The 23,686-nt window shown below is 43.3% G+C and overlaps 1 protein-coding gene across 5 annotated transcripts in view; it reads right to left on the bottom strand.

Annotated features, from left to right (window-relative positions):
• Nucleotides 1–23,686, bottom strand: part of KMT2A (lysine methyltransferase 2A) — a 3,231,120-nt gene that overhangs the window by 360,222 nt on the left and 2,847,212 nt on the right. For all 5 annotated transcript variants that reach the window (XM_044080894.1, XM_044080898.1, XM_044080897.1 and 2 more), the window contains one exon: nt 20,081–20,188. In XM_044080894.1, coding sequence (XP_043936829.1) covers nt 20,081–20,188 — 108 coding nt within the window. The remainder of the gene's footprint in view (nt 1–20,080; nt 20,189–23,686) is intronic.

Raw genomic sequence — 23,686 nt, 5'->3', positions numbered from 1 at the left:
ATTACCATCCTAAGTGAACATCAGCTGGTGCTTTGCTGCCCAAGCTGAAGTGTCCACAGAGTCAAAATTGCACCAGGTTTTATGGCATTCTACCTTAGAAGCCACAGTCAAGATCTCAATGGGGGATAGGGGTGCCTGTAGAATTTCTAAAGAACACTGAACTGTGGAATTACAACTATAAAAAATCAGTATGTATGTATATACACAGTGTATGTATGTATGTGTATACACATACATATATTTGTGTAGGTGTACATATTAATACATGCATGCATACATATATATATATATGTACACACACACACACACACACACACACACACACACACACACACACACACACACACGAAACCCAAGTATTTAGTATCTAAATATTTCCCATACTCCCAGGTAGTGTGATCTTGGAGTTAAAAGCAACAGGGATTTGTGGAGAAAAGCACCCCGTGACAAAAAAATCACCTAAAAAGGGTGACAGTCTATTTTACTGTTTAAATCACACTTACTTTTAAAAGTGTCAAGACTAGTACTATTGTGTCTTGCATTTCTTATGAGGAATCTTCAGTGAGGTCTTCAAGTGTTTTCAGTGTCTGATTCACTAAGTAGCCCAAGAACCAGGATATACCATGACCTGCTGAGAGTTCTGATCCCAGTATGGCAGATAATGTACCTATTTTTTTATACTTGTTACAAGCTTCACACTGACTGTCATGTGACAGAGTAGCAAACTATTGTGACCTTTGGAGCTTACAAGCTACTAGAGAGATCACAAAGAAGCAGGCTTGAGGACAGATACATACATGGTCAGGGATTTTACCCACTCAGGGAAAGGCCTGTAAAGGTTATACAATCTTTTATGGGCCAACAGGCTCACACAATAGCATCCTTCATGACTGTCTACAGAGCAAGGAAAACCCATAGCTCCTTTAGTTATGTTAGGAAAGTGAAAAATTTACATCTTGTAATATGCAGACAATCCAACATGGCATTAAGCACTCTGAACCTAAAGACATAGCTATCATAACTGTAGAATCAGTGCTAATTTTACTCCTGAAACTGTTATTGAAATTCCACAAATCCTTGAGTCCCACTCACCCTCTGAGATCACCACAGAACATATTCTGGTTATAAATACCACTTTTAAGGGCTCAGCCACTTTATCTGGGTGCCTAATGAACAGCATCAGAAGTGCCCATGTCAAATCACTCCTGAACATGCTTCACTTAAGCCCAGTCACAGAATACACCACCTGAGTTTTGGAAAACAGCTGTAACGATATCCCCCAAGCACAAAGAGAGCCTAACTACACACCACAGGAATTACAGGCTCAGTGGCCAAACTAGCCTAATTTGTAAGACCATGGATTACTTCATTTCTAACCTCAAACTAAGACAGTAAACATTTCATACAACTGGATCCTCAACAGCTTGGTTTTGTCAAGGGCAGATCATGTATACTCAACATGATCAACTACTTGAAGGATACAGAAACAGTGGACACTCAATTCACACAACATACCTAGTCAAGACCTTTGATATTGCAAGCACTGTCAACAAAATTAAAGAACAAAGGGTAAATCTGCCACATTGTACGACTGTAAACCAGCTGAAGGACAGAACTCACACAATTAAGGTGGCAGATGTCACTTCAGAAAGTAAAAAGTGTAGTACCACAGGGCTCAGTACTAGAATTCTTCCTTTTGGGATACACTTTTCCGACCTTCATGCCACAAACCTTGACCTAAGGACAAAAATATTGCTGTTGACTATCCGTATCTCTCAATGATACAGAAGCACTTCTGCAAGAACAAATCCATACAAACCTATGTTGTACATAGAAAAGACTCAAAATTTAAACACAGAAAAAAAAACAGCACTGGCATACTAGGGAAACACCCCTCATCTACAATTTACAGAACAGCATGTACTCCGACTCTGCAAAAATACAGTAGTCATGATCTAAATAAATGGGTTGACAACTTCCTTGTCTTTGACCATCATACTGCAACTGCAGAAGAAACTATTCTGTCTAACATAACTAGTCATGTAGGTTGAATGATATTGGGGCCCCTCTGTTCTCTGCTTTAATTAAACCAATTATTGAGTACAAAGCCCCTTCTGACACACATTTAGCCAGACATATCATGCAGCTAGAAAGGCCCCGAAAGTTCCAGATGAAAGACATTTTTGGTCTAAAAACCCTTAGCTGCAAATACAGAACAGAAGCCCTGTCCCTACACTTTCTCTTACAGAGTCTTGTGTAGAGATCTGTGCCTGGAATTCTGTACAAAGACCTACTCTAATGGAGCTCTCATACCATCACAGGACAAAGGGCTACACAAACACCAAACCCAAGGATTAAACTTCCACCAACATGCGTAGAATGGGTGTGCCTTCGTTGAAGGTTGGGTGTCGGGCTGGCACCTCGGCACCGTAAAAATCTACTGCCAATCATTAGCGGACCAGAGTTCCGCGGTGGCGACCCCTAACCAGGAAAAGCCGAAAGAAGAACCAACATATAAATAAAAGAAGAGCAGAGTCACTACCTAGCAGTTGCCTCATCTCTGTAAAAAAAAAAAAAAAAAAACTGCCTCTGTATGTCAAGCAAAACTCCCTTACCTCTTTCAAAATGACCCTGACAAATGAATGAGTGCCCAGAGTTGATCAAAAGCCTGACACTTTACCTGACGTGGGGGGCATATCTTGAGGATGGTATTTGGGAAGTTGTATACGGTCTTCAAAATGACTTGCATTACATTTCCTATGATCCTAAGGGTTCTTTCCTACTAACACTTAAGGGGGGGAGGGGGGGGAGTTGATATCATAAGCTCTGAAACTTCAACAAAGAAGAGGGCAGTGGCTTTGCTGATATTACCTGCACCACAGATATCTCTGTCTTACGACAAATATTAACAGACCAAGGGGATGTCTAAAGTAGTCTCACTTCCTCCACGTGTGAATTTCAACTCAGTCTTATGCAAGGATAAGTCTGCAATTGATGCACTTGGATGGTTAGGTGACAAGGAGTCTGCATGGTGGTTTGTAGAAAAGGAAATACTTGTCCAAGGCTACATGTTGGCTTTAGGCGGTATTCCCTAATGTGTGAATCCAATATATGTGACTTCCAATCATACACCTACTTAAATGGTCTAACCCTTGAATATGGTGGTCTAACATACTTACAGCCCAATGCCATCCCAACATGATTAGGGTTGGCAGGTCCAGCTGGGCATGGGGAGGGGGCTCTTGGCACAAGAGATCTTATCCAATGCTCTACCAGTCTGTGGAGGGATGAGTTGAGGGGATGCTCCCCTGAGATCATACTAATTACTCGTTTTCCTACTAACCCACAAGAGACTTGGGTGGCAGTGGCATGCCAGAATGCACCTCCCTAAAGGTGGAGATGGAGACCTTTCTCTTTTGAGCATTTAATTCTTCTGCTAAATCATGGAATGGTTAAAAACGAATCCCTCACTTTGCAAGAATGAACTCAGCATCTGCAAAAACAGAGAGCTATCTTAAAAGCAGCATTAACTCTAAAAGGGCCACACCACAAACTACTCAAACAGTTTCCGTCTGTGTGAGCAGCTCACAACCATCATTATGTCTCTGGTTATAAGGAAAGATAAAAGCTTTTCCCTATTGCACAGGAAAGTGGGAATGCCAGCATGAGTCTTGGCTGGGAATTTATTTAAGTTTGTTAACCACAACAGTGAACTAATCCAACAGAATATTTCAACCAAAACATGGAAAGACAACAATTACATACACATGATAAAAAAAAAAAAAAGACAGTTTGAAAATAAGACAACTCACACACACAGCACATCTGACAAACAGACTGGTCTATAATGAAACTTTCAGTACACTATTTCATTGCCATGAATACACCACTGCATGAGAGAGAGTATATACACAGATTAAATGACAAGACTACACGTAGGGCTTATATTAAAAGCTGTTTTTACATATGATAAATATTTAATAACAAGTTGTCTAAATTATGAGCATGTTGCTGATTTTAGCAGAAGCTCCAGTAATTCTGACCTAAATTCTTTATCTATTTGATATATTCTAATGATGTTGAAGAGTTCTACAGTTTGGGGCCTAAGCAGCAAGCATTGTCAGTGGATGACAGAATTATGGGTCCTTGCAGTACTGCGACACTGCCTGATCTGACAGGTGTTACGGAGTACATTTTAATGACAATTTTGATGCAAGTATGAGAGGGTTGTTGGTGCTGAAAATTTTACAAGTCAGTAGCAGCTAAGCAAGCTGTGATACTGGGATCCAGCATGCACACTTAAGGGTAATGCAGTAATGTGTGTGTGTGTATGTGTGTGCACATGTGGGGGGGGGGGGGGGCAGAATAAAATAATAGATCCTACTGGGCAATGAATAATATTTGCCAAGTCAATGAGATGTCTCCATGTGAAATAAGTGAGAAGAGGGAGACTGTGTTGTACCTGTGGTTGGAAATATTAGCCACAGGTAGAAAACATATATTTTATATCTATTGTAGCTCTATCTTCAGCTGTGAAAAGCTGAGAGCTTTTTGACAGCTATATAGAGCAGAGTTAATTTTTGCTTTTAGGTTAATGATGTGAAAAGACTATCTACAGCAAGACCAACTATATTAAGGAGGCCACTTGCTCAATGATTTGCTTTTTGTATGTAAGGAGGTAGAGGCAGAAAAGGTAGGTACTGTTTTAAAATGTGTATGATTATGAAGGAAAGAACAGTTGTGTACACCTACCATAAATGTAGATGTTCAAGTGTATTCACTGTTGCAGTCATCACTTGTGGGTTATATCTCTGCTGTGGTAGCCCTCGGTCGGCCCAAATACCAAAGTCAATGTTTCTGTGTGCCGGCTGCTGTCACATGGTCTGACGTTAGGTCATCAGTGCTGTAAAGCAAGGCAGCAGACGTCATTACATCAGTTTTTCTTGCCCTAACCCGTCAGAAGCACAAGGGAAAAGAGAGACGTGGTCCTGGTGGTTAAAAGCCACCTAGGGAAGCTTGTGTCCCTATAGGGGAAGATGCTAAACGGGGGATGGAGGGAGGGAAACCAAGACTGCAACAATGAATACACTCGAACATCTACATTTATGGTAAGTGTACACAACTGTACTACGTTCATTGTGTTTCACTGTTGCAGTCATCACCTGTGGGAGGATTCCCAAAGCTGAGGTAAAGGGTGGAAGGACAGGTTGAGTCCTAGGTATGGGCCAGCAGGCCCTGCAGAATTGCAGAGGCAAACCCTGCCTTACACCTAGAAAAGAGAGCTAGGTGGTAATGCTTTATAAAGGTATGTACAGAGGTCCAGGTGGCCTCTTCCAAGATGCCCCTGGTAGGTACTCCTCTAAGGAAAGCAGTGGAAGTGGAGGTTGCCCTAGTGGAGTGGGTACGGACAGACTTAGGGATGGGTTTCCTGTGTAGTCTGTAGAAAAATGGATACAGTCTGAAATCCATTTGGAAATGGTTTGTTTGGAGATGGGCTTCCCCTCTGCCCCTAGGGTGAAGCTTACAAGCAGCTGGTCTGTTTTTCTGAATGGTTTAGTACGGTCCAGATAGTATCTGAGCTGCCTGTGCACGTCTAGTGAGTGCAGAATTCTTTCCCCCTTGTTTTGAGGGTTGGGAAAGTGTATGGCCTGGTTAAGGGTCACATCAGATACCACCCTAAGCATAAAGGAGGGGTTATTCCTTAGGGAGACTCTGTCTGCATGGAAAATTATGAAGGGCTCGACAGCATGAGAGCTTGAAGTTCCGAGACCCTTCTGGCTGAGGTGATAGCTAGTAGGAAGGCAGTCTTCCAAGAGAAGTATTTCAATTTTGTAGAAGCGGCAGGTTTGAAAGGAAGTAAGGTTAGTTTCTCTAACACATAATTCAGGTCCCAGGGAGGCGTTGGACGCCTTCTGGGAGGCCTGATATTAGAGGCCCCTCTGAGGAATTGCTTAAGCAAAGGATGAGAGAAGAGGGGTGGGTCTGAATCATAATGGGCAGAGATGGCCAAGGCACAGATTTTAATAGAGGAGAAAGAGAGGCCACTATTGATCAACTCTGCTAGGTAATCCAAAATGAGAGGGATGGAAGGCTGGGAGGTACTGCCCCCTTTTGATTGTTTCCAGGAGCAGAATCTTTTAATTTCCCTGCATATGACTTTCTTGTGCTGGGCCTTCTGGCCTCAGTGATGATGTCCATGACCTGTTTGCTTAACAAGGACTCACTATGTTTAGTGTACAAGTCATGCTAAAAGTTTGAAAGTCTATAGGTCTGGGTGCAGTACCTTCCCCCTCTCCTCGGTCAAGAGGTCTGACATCAGGGGAAGTAGCTTTGGGGCCTGTAAGGTCATACAGCGCAGTAAGGGGTACCAATGCTGTCCTGGCCAATGTGGCGTAATGAGGGTGGCCTTTGGTCTCTCCTCTCTTATTTTGATCAGAACCTTGGGAATAAGAGGCAGAGGAGGGTATGCGTACACAAAGAGGAAGCTCCAGGGGAAGGTCAAGGCATCCACCTTCCATGCTAGGACGTGATACTCGCTGGTACAGAACTTGTGCAGCTGGTGGTTGAGGTGGGAGGCAAAAAGGTCCACTTCTGGGGTCCCTCACTCCTGGGTGATTTGCAGAAAGATTTCTCTCTGGAGCTGCAATTCGTGGGGTCCAGTAAGTTTCTGCTTAGGTGGTCCGCCTGTGTGTTGTTGATCCCTGGCAAGTATTGGGCAATTTGGTGCAGCCCCATGGAAGTGGCTGTCAGCCAGAGACTCATGGCTAACCTGCACAGGGGGTAAAGATTGGGTGCCCCCCTGCTTGTTGATTTACCACATTACTGTGGTGCTGTCTATTTTTATAAGTAGGACCCTTGGCCTGAGATGGGGTTGGAAGGAAGTCAGAGCCTTCTGCACTGCCATCATTTCTTTCTGGTTGATGTGCAAGTGAAGTTGCTGGGCATTCCATAGGCCTTGGGTACACCTGCCTGCTAGGTGAGCGCCTCAAGCAATGTCTGAGGTGTCGGTGGTGATGGTCTGGCCGCAAGGGCGTCGGATGAAGGGAAGACCCTTGTTCATGGCACAGGCCTCTGCCCATCAGAGAAATTTGGCCCTTATACAAGGGATCAGAGGGAGAGTGGTTTCTAGGGACAAAGTGCTGAAACCAAAGGATCTTTACGTACCACTGAAACTTTCTCATGTGAAGCTTGGCGAGAGGGATGAGAAGGATGCAAGATGCCATGTATCCCAGGGATTGCAGGAACTGCCTCACAGTGAGGTGACCTCTGGAAGCCAGCTGGGTGAAGTAGAGAGGCAGGAAGCTCTGCTCTTCTGGGGTAGGAAGGCCATTTGGGTTGTTGTGTCTAGCACAGTTCCCAGAAAAACAATTTTTCTGGTGGGGTTTTGCTTTGATTTTTTCTTGTTGATGGTGAACCCTAGGGAAGTTAGGAGAGATTTGACAAAGAGAAGGTCCTGGAGCAACTTTTCTCTGCAGTCTCCCTGAATGAGGCAGTCATCAAGGTAAGGGTAAATCTGTATATTTCTCTGTCTGCAGAATGATATAGCAGGGGCCAAGCATTTGGTGAATACTCTGGAAGCAGTAAATAAGCCAAAGGGCAGTGCAGAGAACTGAAAGTGTTGATAGCCTGCTCTGAAGCGCAGGAATTTTCTGTATGATTCCCTGATGGGGATGTGGAGGTAGGCATCTTTTAGATCTAATGTCACAAGCCAGGCATTTTGTGTAAGCATAGGCAGGAGCTGCTGCAAGGTTAACATTTTTAATCTGGGAACCACAAAGGAGGTGTTCAGTTTGGATAGATCCAGGATGGGGCGCCAAGTGCCCTCTTTTCTGGGAACAAGGAATAGTCTGGAGTAAAAACCTTTTCCTGCTTGATAAGGGACAGGTTCTACTGCCCCCAGGATATGAGAGTCTGGACCTGTTTCAATGCCTCGGCTCACAGGTTTGGGGGGAGGTCTGGGTACCCTCTTGGAATAAGGAGTTCGCTGAAGGAGAATCTGTATGCCTGAGAAATGATTTTTAAGACCCACTGGTCCTTGGTTATGGAGACCCAATTGTCCTTGAAGAGAGTGAGCCTTCCTCCTAGTTTCTGATGAGTGAAAGGAGGGCAGAGGAGGTAGGGAGAGTCATTGTGAGTGCTTGCCATAGAAGCTTGGCTTAGAACTCCATGCCTTAGAGACAGAAGTGGTCATTTGTTTGCTTTGATGCTGGCCCTGTGATAGGGGCCTGGATGGCCTGCCCCTGTGGGGCTTACCTTGGGCCTGTCTGCTAGGTGCAGGGAAGGCCCAGTGCTTAGAGGGAAAGTTTCTGCTGAATCTGGGAGGTTGAACTTGAAAGAAATCTTTTACTTTTTGCATAGGTTTGCTTTGTCTTCATTCTTTTTAAAGCATCTCTTCTGCTTTTTCCCCAAACGGGCGTTCCTTATCTAGGGGTGCATCAATAGGTTCAGACTTTACATGATCAGGGAGAGGTTGCTCCTTCAGCCATGCATGCCTTCTAATAAGAGATCCTGCCACTGCTGCCCTGCTAGAGGCTTCTAGGGCATCATATCCACATTGTAATGCGTGTTTGGCCACTTGACAAGCAGAGTGTAGTAATTCTGCCAGGTCTTTTGAGTTGGCACCATCCAGAGAGGTAGCAATCTGCTGTTTTAACTGCTCCAAACTATGTTGTTGATATTTTAACATATGGAACTGACAACTGAGTGCTCTGATAGCGAAGGTTGCAGAGGTGTACACTTTCTTACCCCATCTGTCCACAGCTCTAGAGTCTTTGTCAGAAGGAAGCGGATTCTTGGCAGAACAAGTCTTAGCTCCTTTGGGTCCCTGTGTAATGACCTCACGGTCTGCAGCAGGATTCCTGTACGGGTATTTGTGAGAATCCGGTACTCTGTAGTACCTGTCAGGTTTAGTTGGAGCAGGAGGTAGGGCATCAGGGGCTAAGCTGAATTCATGGAAAACATCATCCACCACTTCTAAAATAGGTAGGATGGCCAGGGGTCTGGGCTGGAGCAGGTCCAGAAACTCTATAAGTCGTTTCTTTGACTGTGGAAAGTCTTGAGATTCCCAATGAAAATGATCCCTGAGGGAGTGAAGGGTTTCCCCAAATGAGAGGTCCTCTGGAGGGGAGGCAGAAGTGATGGATTCCTCTGCGTCTGAATCCTCATAAACAGTTAAGGGATGTTGTTCCTCTTCAAAAGCAGAATAATCAGATTCCTTAGACTCTTGGTCTGTCAAATTCTGGTGAAGGATGCCTTTTCCTTTTTGGAGTTGGATCTTGAATACCTCGGATCAGGGAGATGAGATCCTCCGCCATTTTAAGCATCTGAGCTTGGGGTGGGGGAGCAGTAGCAAGATGGTGGCTAGAAGCAGATTTCCTAGGAGTGGCCTGGCTTCTAGGCCTGACAGAATCTGTCGGTCTTTGAGAAGACGTAGTCGGATGCGAAGATGTTGTTTTTTTTGTCTAGAATCTGTAATGCGAAAGGCCTCCTTGGAAGCCGGTGCCTGCATCTCGGCTCTGGATCCAAGAGTGGCAAAGACAGCCAAAGGCTCAGAAAACGAATTGGATTTCTGCAGCATACCGGACTCCAAAAGGGTCTCGGCAGAGGCCTGCATAAAAATCAAACTGGGCATCAGGGGCTACGAAAGCACCTCACTGAATTCCGGAGAACTGATGATTTGCTTAGCGGTAGCGTCGTTGGAAGGCTTAGCCTTGTGTGGCCTGTCTCTATCTTTATCTCTACGGTTTTTCGGAATGTCAATGAATTGTTGATTGAAAGATGCCATATTGGAATTCAAAGATGGAACATGAAAATAATTGTCTACATAAAGAGCTCTACAGCGAATAGTTCTCGCATTAAAGAGGGCACAGAACCAGCAACGAGGGACATACTGGTCTGGGCCTAAACAAGTTATGCAGTAAGAATGAAAGTCTCAGTGTGGGATCTGCTTTCTACAGGCGGGACAATTGTTAACTTTTTCAGGCATCGGCTAGAGCAAGAAAAAAGGGTCTCCAACAGGGTGCTTAGCTTTAGATGTTTTCTGCTGAAATTCAACTTCTGGTAGCGACCGACTGGCACTCATGCGAATGCTTCTGCTATGAGCTCCACAGCAGGAAAGATTGATGTAATGACGTCGGCTGCCTTGCTTTATAGCACTGACGACCTGACATCAGACGGCGCACAAAAACATTGACTCTGGTATTCGGACTGACCAAGTGCTACCAAAGCAGGGATAACCCACAGGTGATGACTGCAACAGTGAAACACGACGATCATAACAAATTTGGTCTCATCTGTTTAGTGTAAATTTAAAATAAGTATAAATTTCCTCCCAACCGCCAAACACTGTGCTGAGGGGTTGATTTTAAGATCATACGAGGTTGTCAGTGTAGAGAATAAGGCTGTATTATGTGGCAGGCAGTTAATAAAAGCAGAAAAGAACAGTACCTCCATATCTCCTTTGAGAAGCACCTGCAAAGATATTATGATGAGATGACAAAACACTCTAAGATCTAACAGCAAAGGTCTTTTCTTGAAAGGTAGCTTAAAAATGGCTGCATTATTGAGGAACTCAAAGCGAAAGACGTAAGCAAGTTTAGTAGTAGATGGGGTTTAGGCTATTGAAAAACTTTATTAAAAGTGAATGAATGGGGCAACAGTTAACTCACTTTTATTTGTGTTAGGCAGCACAACGTTACTAAGTGTCAGAAGAGCAGTTTGGGTGGTACTTCCTTTTACGAAACCATGTTGGTGATAGGCTAGAATATTATACTGATAAAGCAAATCATTAACTTGATTACAAACTGCTTTTGTTAGCAGTTCCCCAAGGTGAGGTAGGAAAACTGGTCTGCATTCAAATGGTTTAGCTGGTTTGCCACAATTTGGAATGGGGAATTACTGCAAGTCATGGAATGATTAAAGACAAGTCATGTCAGGAAATAACAGAATTACCACAGTTTAATGAAACAATATTTTGTTAACCATATGGACATACTGAAAGCTTATAGTGCATATAAGTGAAGGAATTTTACCAAGGATAGCAACACCTTATGATTTGAACTGTGGATGCAGTAGAACAGAACCAGTGGTCCCTGGGATTCGATGTGCTTATGCAGCCAGCACAGCATGATATGAATGTACAATGCACACACTTAAATGTAGAACCTTAAAAAATAAACATATTACTGAATTCTGATTCCAGAATTGGATGAACCTTGCCAAGGAGCCATAAAGGAGCGCCCCTCAACATTAAATCAGTGGGTCATAATATAAAATTAGAAAACAAAAAGTATGAAAGCATGACTTCTTTTCAGGATGTTACAACTGCCTCATGTACACAGGCAACCCTCTCCTCCTACCACAAAACATTAACATATGCGAAAGATGCAATTATATAGCTAAATTGGAGGCTAAGCTCTCTCCACCCAAGACTGGAACAAGCAGTCATGAGGCGAAGGTTAACACTTGCACCACACATCCAGCCTCACATAGACATACTAAACCAGCACTGGAAAAATACACATAAATACACGAAATCATACTTGGAGGCTCTAAATAAAAACCTGCAAAAGCATCAGAGACCTCCAGAGCAGACACCCAAAAAACTTGCACCTCCCTTCACAAAGCAGACAACACATAAAACACATAGTCAGTGTACCGCACAATCACAGCCCTTAAGGCGAAATAACATACCTAACACACTAGTAATAGGCGACTCTATAGTCAGGCACACTGACGTCCCACTCATTAGGCTGGACAAGAAGAAGGTTACTGTTAGTTGCCTGTCGGGAGCCAGACTCCACCACATAACATAAGCACTCAGGTCACCCCAGAACAAGTACAAATATGACTCTGTCATTGTTCATGGTGGTTTGAATGATCTCAGACATACCTCCCAGGACTACATGAAGAGAGACATGGAAGAGCTCTCTGATCATGTAGCCCAGGCGGGTATGACCCTGACCCTGATCAGCATCCTGCCCTCACCAAGAAAGAACCGCAGTATAAAGAAATAAATTATCAATTTCAACAACTGACTAAGCTTCTGGTGTCATTCAAAGGGGATCCAGTGTCTGTCAGCCTGGGACGACATGCTCGACAGGCCTCGTTGCTTCGCAAGAGACGGCTTGCACCTGTCACCCCTAGGCTTTCGAATACTGGCCAAGGCTCTTGCTGCCCCCATAGTGCCTTTTTTAGGCAAGGCTCAAAAGTCAAACCCAGCACAAATAAAAGAAATGAGGGTTATGCTATTCAACGCCAGGAGTTTAAATCTCAAAATGAATGTGCTCCAAGCACTCCTCAGTATGGAGGACGTCGACATCTGTGCAGTAACTGAAACCTGGTTCAAGGCTCCACAGAGCACCCCAGCACTTCCAGGCTACAACTCATACCACACATTTCGGCCACAGAACATGGACCGAAACACAAAAGGGGGGGGGGGTGTATCCATATTCATCAAGGATACCTACACCTCCAGGTTAGTGGCGCAGCATGATACATCTAAGATCATCCATATGCAACTAACATCAGGCAAATCTGCAATGCAAATTGTGGCCTGTTACAGATCACCCTCCGTGACCCAGGACCACCACTCCGCCTTTCTGGAGACACTGGAAAACATGAAGGTCCTACCGAACACTCTGATATTGGGCGATTTCAATTACCCTACCGTTAACTGGGAAAACTACTCAAGTACAAACTCCCAGGTCCAGCACTTCCTGGAATTTATCAACTCAAATGCGCTGGATCAACTGGTAAACTCCCCTACCAGAGGTGAAAACACATTGGACCTGGTCATCACCAACATGGGTGACAGGTGTTCCACACTAGTGGTCAACCCATCACTGGTTAGATCAGACCATAAACTAATCACTCTGGATGTCCACACCCCACCACCACCCCCAACTAAGGAAACCACAGTAAAAAACTTTTCTAAAGCAAACTTCACCTTACTTAAGACAGAGGTGGTAAGTTTCACAGCCCCCACGCTAAAGGATAACGTTGCCCAAGATGCAGAAACCTTTAAAAATGCGCTCTATGAGCACCTACAAGGATGCATGGATCGTGCCATCCCTAGCAAAACCAAGACTCACTCCCATAAGAGAAGGAAACCAGTCTGGTGGACCCTTGCCAAAAACAGGCTATACAATAGAAGGAGGAAACTAGTTCAGGAAAAAAGCAAATCCCAAAAAGGAAAGACATCCCTGATCAGTATCAGTAAGAAACCAAGGTCCCTTATAAAATTCTCCAAGGCTAACTTCGAAAGAAAAACAGCCAAGGATTCGAAAGATAACCACAAAGCCTTCTTTAGCTATGTCAAGAATCTAACTGGCAACTCGCATTTATGCTCTGAGCTAGTGCAAAATAGCACAAAATAAACTGAACCCACTGATATTGCCAACTACATGGCAAATAAATTCAGTGCAAACTTCACCTCCCTCTCACCCCCAAAAGGGCCCACAACAATACCGGAAAAGTGTAGTGTCCCGGAAATCACAGATGCACAGGTGAAAACAGCCCTTTGAAAGGCCAAAAGCACAGTGTCAATTGGGCCAGATGGTGTCCCAGGCTGCTTCTTGCACGAACTAAAGAACGAACCCTACCCCCACCTAAACACACTGTTCAACCTCAGCCTCTCCACCAGCTATGTACCCATAAGAATGGCACACAGCAACGGTTATTCCGCTCCACAAAGGAGGGGCCACAACTGACCCTGGTAACTATCTCCACATAAGCCTGACTAGCCTGGTCTGCAAGGCTATGGAGCGCATCATCATGGAACTCATTAACAAGGACATTGGGAACCTCCAAACACTTGACCCAACGCAGTTCGGCTTTAAGGGCAGATCATGCCTACTAAACTTGGTTGACTTCTTCAAGACAGTCACAAAGACCATAGATGAGGGAAAGGTAGTTCACACAGCCTACCTTGACCTTGCCAAGGCTTTTGACACCATTCCCCACTCGGGAATTATAGAAAAACTCACCAGCCTGAACATAAACCCCTATGTCACGAGATGGGTTGCCAACAGGCTTACAGACAGAACTCACACGGTAAGAATAGCGGGCTCCAGGTCCGACTCTAAACCAGTCACAAGTGGTGTCCCACAAGGCTTGGACCTGGGACCCCTACTGTTCGGCATATACTTCTAAGAAGTACAGGCAAACACAGGAGGACTAAGGCTAACCAAGTTCGACGATGACTGCAAATTGGGAGCCATAATTGACTCACCGGCTGACACAGACATTCTCCAAAAGGACCTTACTGAGACGGACACCTGGTGTCAAAGTCATGGTCTCAAGCTAAATGCCAAAAAATGCACAGTCATCCCATTTGGGAAAAACAAAACACCCATGAATTACCACATAGGTGGCAGCCCCTTTAATGCAGAATAGGTAATGACACATCTGCGGACCCAGATAGATAGTAATCTCTCCTTTGACAATCATATTGACAAAGTAGTTAGGAAATCCTTCTACGTAGCCCATCTAATTACTAAAGGGTTCGCATCTAGAAATAAAGAGGTTATAGTGCCCCTCTACTCATCACTCATCAGACCAATCATAGAGTACAATGCCCCGTTTGGGATTTACCTCACAAGACACTTCCAACAGCTGGAAAGACCACAAAAGTACCTCACCAAGAGGATTACTGGTCTCAAACATATTTCCTACGCAGCCCGACTGGAAAAACTCCAGCTGTACTCAGTGGCATATCGCTTACTCAGAGGTGATCTCTGCCTGACTTACAAAGCCATGTCCAACCCAGAATTGATGGACATGCTCCACCTAAAGAAATACAAGTCACTGCGAGCCACTCGCTCTAGTGAGCTAAACCTCACAACAACAATAAATAGAACATGCTGGAGGGATAGATTCCTGTCACAGAGACTCCCCATGCTTTGGAACAAAATTCCTAACTACATTAGGCAGAGCCCCTCACTAACACTCTTCAACCTTGACGAGTGGATGGGTAACAGAAAATATACCCCTGGGATCACTTCATTGGCTCTTCTTGACAGAGGCTCAGTTAATTAATCAATGGGGCGGCAAAAGCTGACACACTCTGGCTAGGCTTATAAATGCCCTCGGACATTTAGCCTAGTACCTACCCATGAACCTATGAACCTATATAAGCCAAAGGGGAAAATAAAACGATACAAATGAAAAATTCATTGTAAGGAAACTCCATCTGCTACATACCATATAAGCAAAGTCTGGCAATTAATAGAGATTTTCTGGATCCACTACTGAGTGATTTCTATGTAGGTTATATAACCAGCCAATGAAGTAAAAGTAAATATAGGCTCACGGGTAAGTGTACTAAGCTACTTGCCTTGTGGGCCAATTTAAGCCTAGCCAATTTCCATTTTTTTCTGCCTGAAATATAACGGACAGCAAGAAAACACGCAAGAAGAAACCTGCATCTGCTGCATATCATACTGTATAAGCAGACCCTGGCAAAGGCTGGAGCTGTACTGGAACCAGTTTCTACTATTTTAAATACCTAAAGGAAATACTTCAGATAGAATCCATTAACTGCACAGTTGTCCTGTATGACAATTTTGCAACTTGTAATAACATGAAGTGCTAATTTAGACTAAGAAGAAAACAGATTACGAATTGTTTTAATGCCCAGCATCTCATTAATTCATTTTGCGATACCTGTTTATTCCACTTAAGGTTGCATGGGAGCTGGAGCCCATCTCAGGCATGCAAAAGGCATAAAAGTACAATAAACATCTCAGCAGCAAACTAGAAAACTTTCACCAAATAAAAGACTTTAAAACAACTCTGCTTCAAAGTTACACAAAGAAAATGTAGACATTTAAAATAAAAATGATACATGCAAGACATTACATATCAACACACCTGAGAAAGCCAAGAAGAAGGTGGTACATGATGGAAGAGGTAAAAAGTAAGAAAGTGATGTCCTTCAAACCTTCACAACTATGGTACCATTAACAAAAAGTGAAGAAATACAATGCCAAATCTGTATGTACATATAAACCCAGCCACTGGGGATGCACAAGCCAGCGCATTTCTTTGTGCCGGTCCCAAGCCCAGATAAATGGGGAGGGTTGCGTCAGGAAGGGCATCCGGTATAAAAGTTTGCCAAATCATACATGTGGACAACAGTACAGATATATATACCGGATCAGTTGAGGCCCGGGTTATCAATGACAGCCACCAGTACTGTTGGCCAACAGGGTGCTGGTGAAAATTGGGCTACTGTTGGCCGAAGGAGGAGAAGAGGGGGAAGGCAGGTAAAGGCTAGGACTGTGGTAGTGAGGGTCGGAACTTTGAATGTTGGCAGTATGACTGGTATAGGGAGCGAGAGAGCTGATATGATGGACAGAAGGAAGGTTGGTATATTGTGTGTGCAAGAGACCAGATGGAAGGGGAGCAAGGCTGGGTGTATCAGAGGCGGGTTCAAATTGTTTTTATCATGGAGTGGATGGGAGGAGAAATGGTGTAAGGGTTATCCTGAAGGAACAGTATGCTAAGAGTGTTTTGGAGGTGAAAAGAGTGTCGGATAGAGTGATTATTATGAAGCTGGAAATGGATGGTGTAATGATGAATGTTGTTAGTGAATATGCCCCACAAGTTGGGTGTGCGATGGATAAGAAAGAAAAATTTTGGAGCGAGTTGGAAGAAGTGGTGATGAGTGTACCCAAGGGTGAGAGTGAGTGGTGATTGGAGCAGATTTCAATGGCCATGTTGGTGAAGGGGAACAGAGGGGTAGGTATGGTGTTAAGCAAATGAATGCAGAAGGTCAGATGGTAGTGGATTTTGCGAAAAGGACTGACATGGCTGTGGTGAATACATATTTTAACAAGAGGGAGGAGCATAGGGTGACATACAAGAGTGGAGGAAGATGTACACAGGTGGATTATATCTTATGTAGAAGGTCTAGTCTGAAGAAGATTGGAAACTGTAAAGTGGTGGTAGGGGAAAGTATAGTTAGGCAGCATAGGATGGTGGTTTGCAGGATGATACTGGTGATCAAGAAGAGGAGGAGGAGTGTGAGGGCAGCACCAAGGATCAAATGGTGGAAACTGAAAAAGGGTAATTCTGAGGTGGAGTTTAGGGAAGAGTTAAGACAGGCACTGGGTGGCAGTGAAGAGTTACTGAATGACTGGGTAACTACAGCAGAGCTAGTAAGGGAGATGGCTAGAAAGGTGCTTGGTGTGACATCTGGAAAGAGGAAGGAGGACAAGGAGACCTGGTGGCAGAATGAGGAAGTACAGGAGGGTATACAGAGAAAGAGGTTGGCGAAGAAGTGGGATTGTCAGAGAGATGAAGAAAGTAGACAGGAGTATAAGGAGATGACGTGCATGGCAAAGAGAAAGGTTGCGAAGGATAAGGCTTATGAAGAGTTGTATGAAAGGTTGGACACTAAGGAGGGAGAAGAGGATCTGTACTGATTGGCTAGACAGAGGGACCGAGCTAGCAAAGATGTGCAGCAGGTAAGGATGATAAAGGATAATGCGGGAAACGTACACACAAGCGGAGGAGAGTGTGTTGAGCAGATAGAGAGAGTACTTTGAGGGGCTGATGAATGAAGAGAATGAGAGGGACAAAAGGTTGGATGACATGTGGATAGTGAATCATGAAGTGCAGTGGATTAGCAAGGAGGAAGTAGGGATAGCTATGAAGAGAATGAAGAATGGAAAGGCTGTTGGTCCAGATGACATACCTGTGGAAGCATGGAGGTGTTTTGGTGAAATGGCAGTCGAGTTTTTAACTAGCTTGTTTAATGAAATCTTGAAAAGTGAGAGGATGCCTGAGGAATGGATAAAAAGTGTTTTGGTACCGATTTTTAAGAAAAAAGGTGATGTGCAGAGCTGTAGTAACTACAGAGGGATTAAACTGATCAGTCACAGCATGAAGTTATGGGAAAGAGTAGTGGAAGCTAGGTTAAGAAGGGAGGTGATGATTAGTGATCAGCAGTATGGTTTCATGCCAGGAAAGAGCACTACAGATGCGATGGTTGCTCTGAAAGTGTTGCTGGAGAAGTACAGAGAAGGTCAAAAGGAGATGCATTGTGTCTCTGGACTTAGAGAAAGCATATGACAGGGTGCCTAGGGAGGAGTTGTGGTATTATATGAGGAAGTCGGGAGTGTCAGAGAAGTATGTAAGAGTGGTACAGGATATGTATGAGGGTAGTGTGACAGCGGTGAGGTCTGCGGTGGGAGTGATGGATGCATTTAAGGTGGAGGTGGGATTACATCAAGGATGAGCTCTGAGCCCTTTCTTATTTGCAATGGTGATGGACAGGTTGACAGACGACATCAGACAGGAGTCCTCGTGGACTATAATGTTTGCAGATGACATTGTGATTTGTAGTGAGAGTAAGGAACAAGTGGAGGAGACCCTGGAGAGGTGGAGACATGCTCTAGAGAGACGAGGAATGAAGGTCAGCAGGACTAAGAATATATGTGTGTGAATGACAGGGAGGATAGAGGAATGGTGAGGATGCAGGGAGAAGAGGTGACGAAGACGGATGAGTTTAAATACTTGGGATGAACAGTTCAGAGTAATGGTGGGTGTGGAAGAGAGGTGAAGAAGAGAGTACAGGCAGGATGGAGTGGGTGGAGAAGAGTGTCAGGAGTGATTTGTGACAGACGGGTACCAGTAAGAGTGAAAGGGAAGGTCTACAAGAGGGCAGTGAGACCAGCCATGTTATATGGGTTTGAGACAGTGGCACTGAAAAAAGGCAGGAGTCAAAGCTGGACATGGCAGAGTTAAAGATGTTAAGATTTGCACCGGGTGTGACGAGGGTGTACAGGATTAGGAATAAGTATATTAGAGGGTCAGCCCAGGTTGGAAGGTTTGGAGACAAAGCCAGAGAGGCAAGATTACGTTGGTTTGGACATGTTCTGAGGACTGATGCAGAGTATACTGGGAAAAAAGATGCTAAGGATGAAGCTGCCAGGTAACAGGAAAAGAGGAAGGCCCAAGATAAGGTTTATGGATGTGGTGAGAGAGGACATGCAGGTGGTTGGTATGGCAGAGGCAGAGGACAAGAAGAAATGGAAAGAGATGATTCGCTGTGGCAACCCCTAATGGGAGCAGCCGAAAGGAGAAGACATATTTTATATATATAAATATAAAAACTACAGGGAACTTAATATAACTTGAGATACTAAGGTTGCAGATAGCTGCTGTTCTCTTGCTTCTGTACTTTACAAATTTGTTTAAACAGCGAGTTACCATGAGAAATACTCCAGTTATATGCTTTGCTTACAGGTATCCACTGTTACTATGTCCAGTTTAGTCCCCTGACTGTGGCATAATGGTTAAGGTGTTTACATTACAAATACAAGGTGCAAAGTTTAATTCTCCCCTGAGGTAACTGGCTAGGCTTAAAATGGCCCACAAAGGCAGTCAGCCTAGTACTAATCTATTAACCTAAGCCACTGAAACACCTGGGGACAGTGCCTTCTCTGGCTACTTGTTCTACAACTTGTTAAAGCCGTTAGAAGAGGCTGCTGGGCTGGGGAAGCGGATGTAGCCTTTTTCAAAGACATACCTGTACCTGAAAATCAAGATTAAAACTACCTCCCCTCTATAGTCTGCTAGAGTACTGCCTAATAAGTCTTGTTCTGTGCCACATGCAACTAATGCAGTACTCTCTAGATTGTGCAGCTAGATAAGTAACAGGATCAATGTTCAACATAAGAAATATGTGTTTGTGTGTAATGCTTGGTGTTGATTTTGATTCCCCTGAGAAAAATACATTTATAAAACATGAAAGCAATCCTGGACAGGATGCCGATCTTTCACAAAATGACCATACAGTGCAGCTACAGCTATATGCAATCTGAGGGCACGTAAACTCAAACTACCGACATTTACTTGAGATGTAGCTATAAACCAAAGACACGTGAACACAGGGAGGGCATGATAACTCTACAAAAGCCCCCCAACCTAAGATGTAAACCAAAGAACCAAGAACAACTGTGCCATCCAATGCTAATAGCTTCACTGATGGTCAAATCATTCACACAATAATCACAGGAGGGCTAGTTGCCAAAGGTTCAATACAATCCTTCCAAGTCCTACTCCGGCTACTTACCTTGCAGACTTCAGCTGCACTTCCTCCTCCTCTTCATCATTGGGATTGTAATCAGGAGGCTGGCGATGTTTTGAAGCCAGGAAATTGAACATGTCAAAAGATGATTTTCTGGAAGAAGATACAAACTGCTTATCAGATGAAAGAATGAAAGCAATTTCACCCCACACATGCAACAGTGACAATTCACAATGGAAGCCAAAACTTACTTAAAGTTAAATTAGGACTACTTTTTTATTTCAACTTCTGCCATGGGGTTAGAGAGCTGATCTGAGGGCATTCCATCTACAACTCAGGCCTAAAGCAGATGGGCAATACTTAAATGGATTAAAATGTACACAAACAGTACTTAACTTCTGACATTCCAAATGAATTTAGAAAGCAAAATTTAAAAAGCAGTCATGAAAAGCAAAATCAAGACAGAGTAAACATACATTAGGTTTGAGAACTGTATGCAATGAACAGAATTGTCTGGAACCATGTTACAATTAGTTACAGGAGCTGTGCACCAAAAAAGTTGCCCTAGATCAATAAATTATTTGAATTTATCGCTTCATCAAAAGCAAGAAGCATTACTCTTACACGACATGACAGAGTGCAATTACTGCAGCACTGAATTAATGGATCTGTTGCAGCTGTTCTGTTTGTGGATCCAGGAGCCATATTTAAGCTGCTAGTACTATACAAGCTGCGCCAGGTAGCAGACTGCCTGAACACTACGCACTCTGATTCAGTGAAAAATCAAGCAACTTGTGCTTGAGCGGTATGAGGACAAAAATGTTTCTTCAGCCACTTGGAAGACAATATCACACCATGGGTACAAGATTTGATACTAAACAGACTGCCTGCCCATAACTAACACTGAATTTTAGTTAATGCAACATAACAGCATTACGGCCTTTGGTCTCTGAAGATATTCTAAAATGGGAAGGGGAAGAGAAATGACATATGGGAATGGAATATTCTAAGCAGATCAGATTTGTGTTATGGTGCACAGCAGATTGGGTTACACACATCTCAGTAAGTAGCCAGTTACCATTTGCTAGGGAGATACAGTAATGGCCTCCATTTTAAGGGTGATAAAATGGCAAACTAGGTCTCAAACATTTCAGACCTGAACTCAAATGTCTGGCTATAAATACAAGACACCTACACAACTGTTAAGTCTCTGAAATGGATTTCATTATTTGAGAGAGCGAGCATTGGATTCAACTAGATGTGGAGGCATCTGACAAGCAGAACAGTTTCTAAACAGTTTTCAGTAGAACCTTTTACTTTTGAGTTTTCTGTAACCAAAGTGCCTTTTTTTTTTTTTTTTTTTTTTTTTTTTTAACTTAAATGACTACATGGGATGAGCACGAATGTGTCAGTCTATTGAAATACGTCTGATTACATTTCAAGGTTTTACACACACACACACGCACACACAGTGGATAGAAAAAGTGTACACACCTGTTAAAAAGCCTTTTTTTTGTGATACAAAAAAATTAGACCACAATAAAGCATTTCAAAACTTTTCTCACCTTTAATGTGACCTATAACCTGTACAATTCAATTGAAAAACAAACATCTGTTACGGGAAAAAAAAAAAAAAATGTACAATAAGCTGGTTGCATAAGTGTACGCACCCTTAAACCAATACTTATTCCTCTTCATCTTCAGCTTTCTAGCAGACGCCTGAAGATTTTAGGTCAAAAGTGATTGGTATTTGGAACTGTTCATAACTCCCTCCACCTTGACTAAAGCCCCAGTTCTAGCTGAAGAAAAGCAACCCCAAAGCATAATACTGCCACTACCATGCTTCACTGTGGGGATGGTGTTCTTTTGGTGATGCAAAGTGTTGTTTTTGCGCCAAACGTACCTTTTGGAATTGTGGCCAAAAAGTTCAACCTTGTTCTCATCAGACCATAACACATTTTCCAAAATGCTTTTGGGAGACTTGATGCATTGTTTTGCAAATTTTAGCCGGGCCTGGATGTTTGTGTAAGAAAAGGCTTCCGTCTTGCAGCCCTACCCCATACGGAGAATACATGAGATTGTTGTCACATGTAGTACACAACCAGTACTTGCCAGAAATTCCTGCAGCTCCTTCAGTGTTGTTGTAGGTCTCTTGGCAGCCTCCCTGACCAGTTTTTGTATTGTCTTTTCATCACTTTTGGAGGGACGTCACTGTTGTCCCATATTTTTTCCACTTTTTGATGACTGTCTTCAGTGTATTCCATGGTATATCCAATGCTGTGGAAATGTGTTTGTACCCCTCTCCTGCTACCTTTCAACAATGAGATCCCTCTGATGCTTTGCAAGCTCTCTGCGAACCATGGCTTTTACTGAAGCATGCAACCAAGTAAATGTCAGAAAACTACAAGGAGAGCCGGATTTTATTTGGGGTTAATCAGTCTCTCTTTAACTGATGGCAGGTGTGTACCCAAGAAGACTGAATGTTGTAATTAAATCAAAAGGTGTTTCAACAAAGTATTAGTTTAAGGGTGTGCACACTTATGTAACCCAGCTTATTGTACGTTTTTTTTTATATTTTCCCCTAATAGATTTGTTTGTTTTTCAATTGAATTGTACAGTTTATAGGTCACATTAAAGGTAGGAAAAGATATGAAATGATTTATTGTGGTCTCATTTTTCTATATCACAAAAACCTGGCATTTTAACAGGGGTGTGTACACTTTTTTTTATATCCACTGTGTGTGTGTGTGTGTGTGTGTGTGTGTGTGTGTGTGTGTGTGTGTGTGTACATATATATATATATATATGTGTGTGTGTGTGTGTGTGTATATATATATACATATATATATATATATATATATATATGTGTGTGTGTATATACATACACACACATTAAATTTGCTACTTGCTAAACAGATCAGTGAAAGTACTTGAAAGATAAAATTCTAACTAGGTCATAACAGATTAATAATAAAACAGAAGCCAATCCAAAAATGGAAAAGAATGAAAAGCAAATTGCAAGCTGGGAGAAAGGAGAAAGAACACAGATAGCAGACTTACTCTTAACACCTCAACTTGGGTATGGGTCAAGGAGCTCTGAGGTGGCAGACTATGTGGGATCTCTACAACAGAAACAAGAAAAATGAAAGGGGCAGGTAGGGGACAGGGAAGGAAAAGGCAGGAAGGAGGCAGGCAAAGGACAGGAGGACATGCTGTAACAGCAGTATAGCAAGCTGAAGCAACAGAGGAAATGAAAGGAGAATGTGGCAGAAGCTGCTCAAAACAAAGCCAACATGAAATAATTTGAGGTGGAAGGGCATAGGAAAACAGCTGTGACATATGATAAATGTAAGGCAGATCATGATGTGGCTGTGTGCAAGGCACCAATACAGACAACACTAGTAGAAAGGAATAGGCAGGGTGGCGAAAACAGCAAGTTGACAAGAAGCAGAAAGAAATGTGGTACCCAATACAGAGAAATACATGAGAAGTCATCAACAGTAGGAGGTGGAACACAGCAGAAAGAGACTGACAGAATAAGATCAGCAGCCAGGACTGGGTAACAGTGGGTGGGGCTTCCAGGAAGATTACAAATAAAGGAGAAGAAACAGATGCAGTACAATTAAAGGCTAAAATGGTGCAACTGGAAGA

This window comes from Protopterus annectens, chromosome 8.part0 (assembly GCF_019279795.1).
Source record: "Protopterus annectens isolate FY-2018-M chromosome 8.part0, PAN1.0, whole genome shotgun sequence".
Lineage (NCBI taxonomy): Eukaryota > Metazoa > Chordata > Ceratodontiformes > Protopteridae > Protopterus > Protopterus annectens.
The sequence above is the reverse complement of the archived record's forward strand: the minus strand, read 5'-3'. Positions and strand labels throughout refer to the sequence as shown.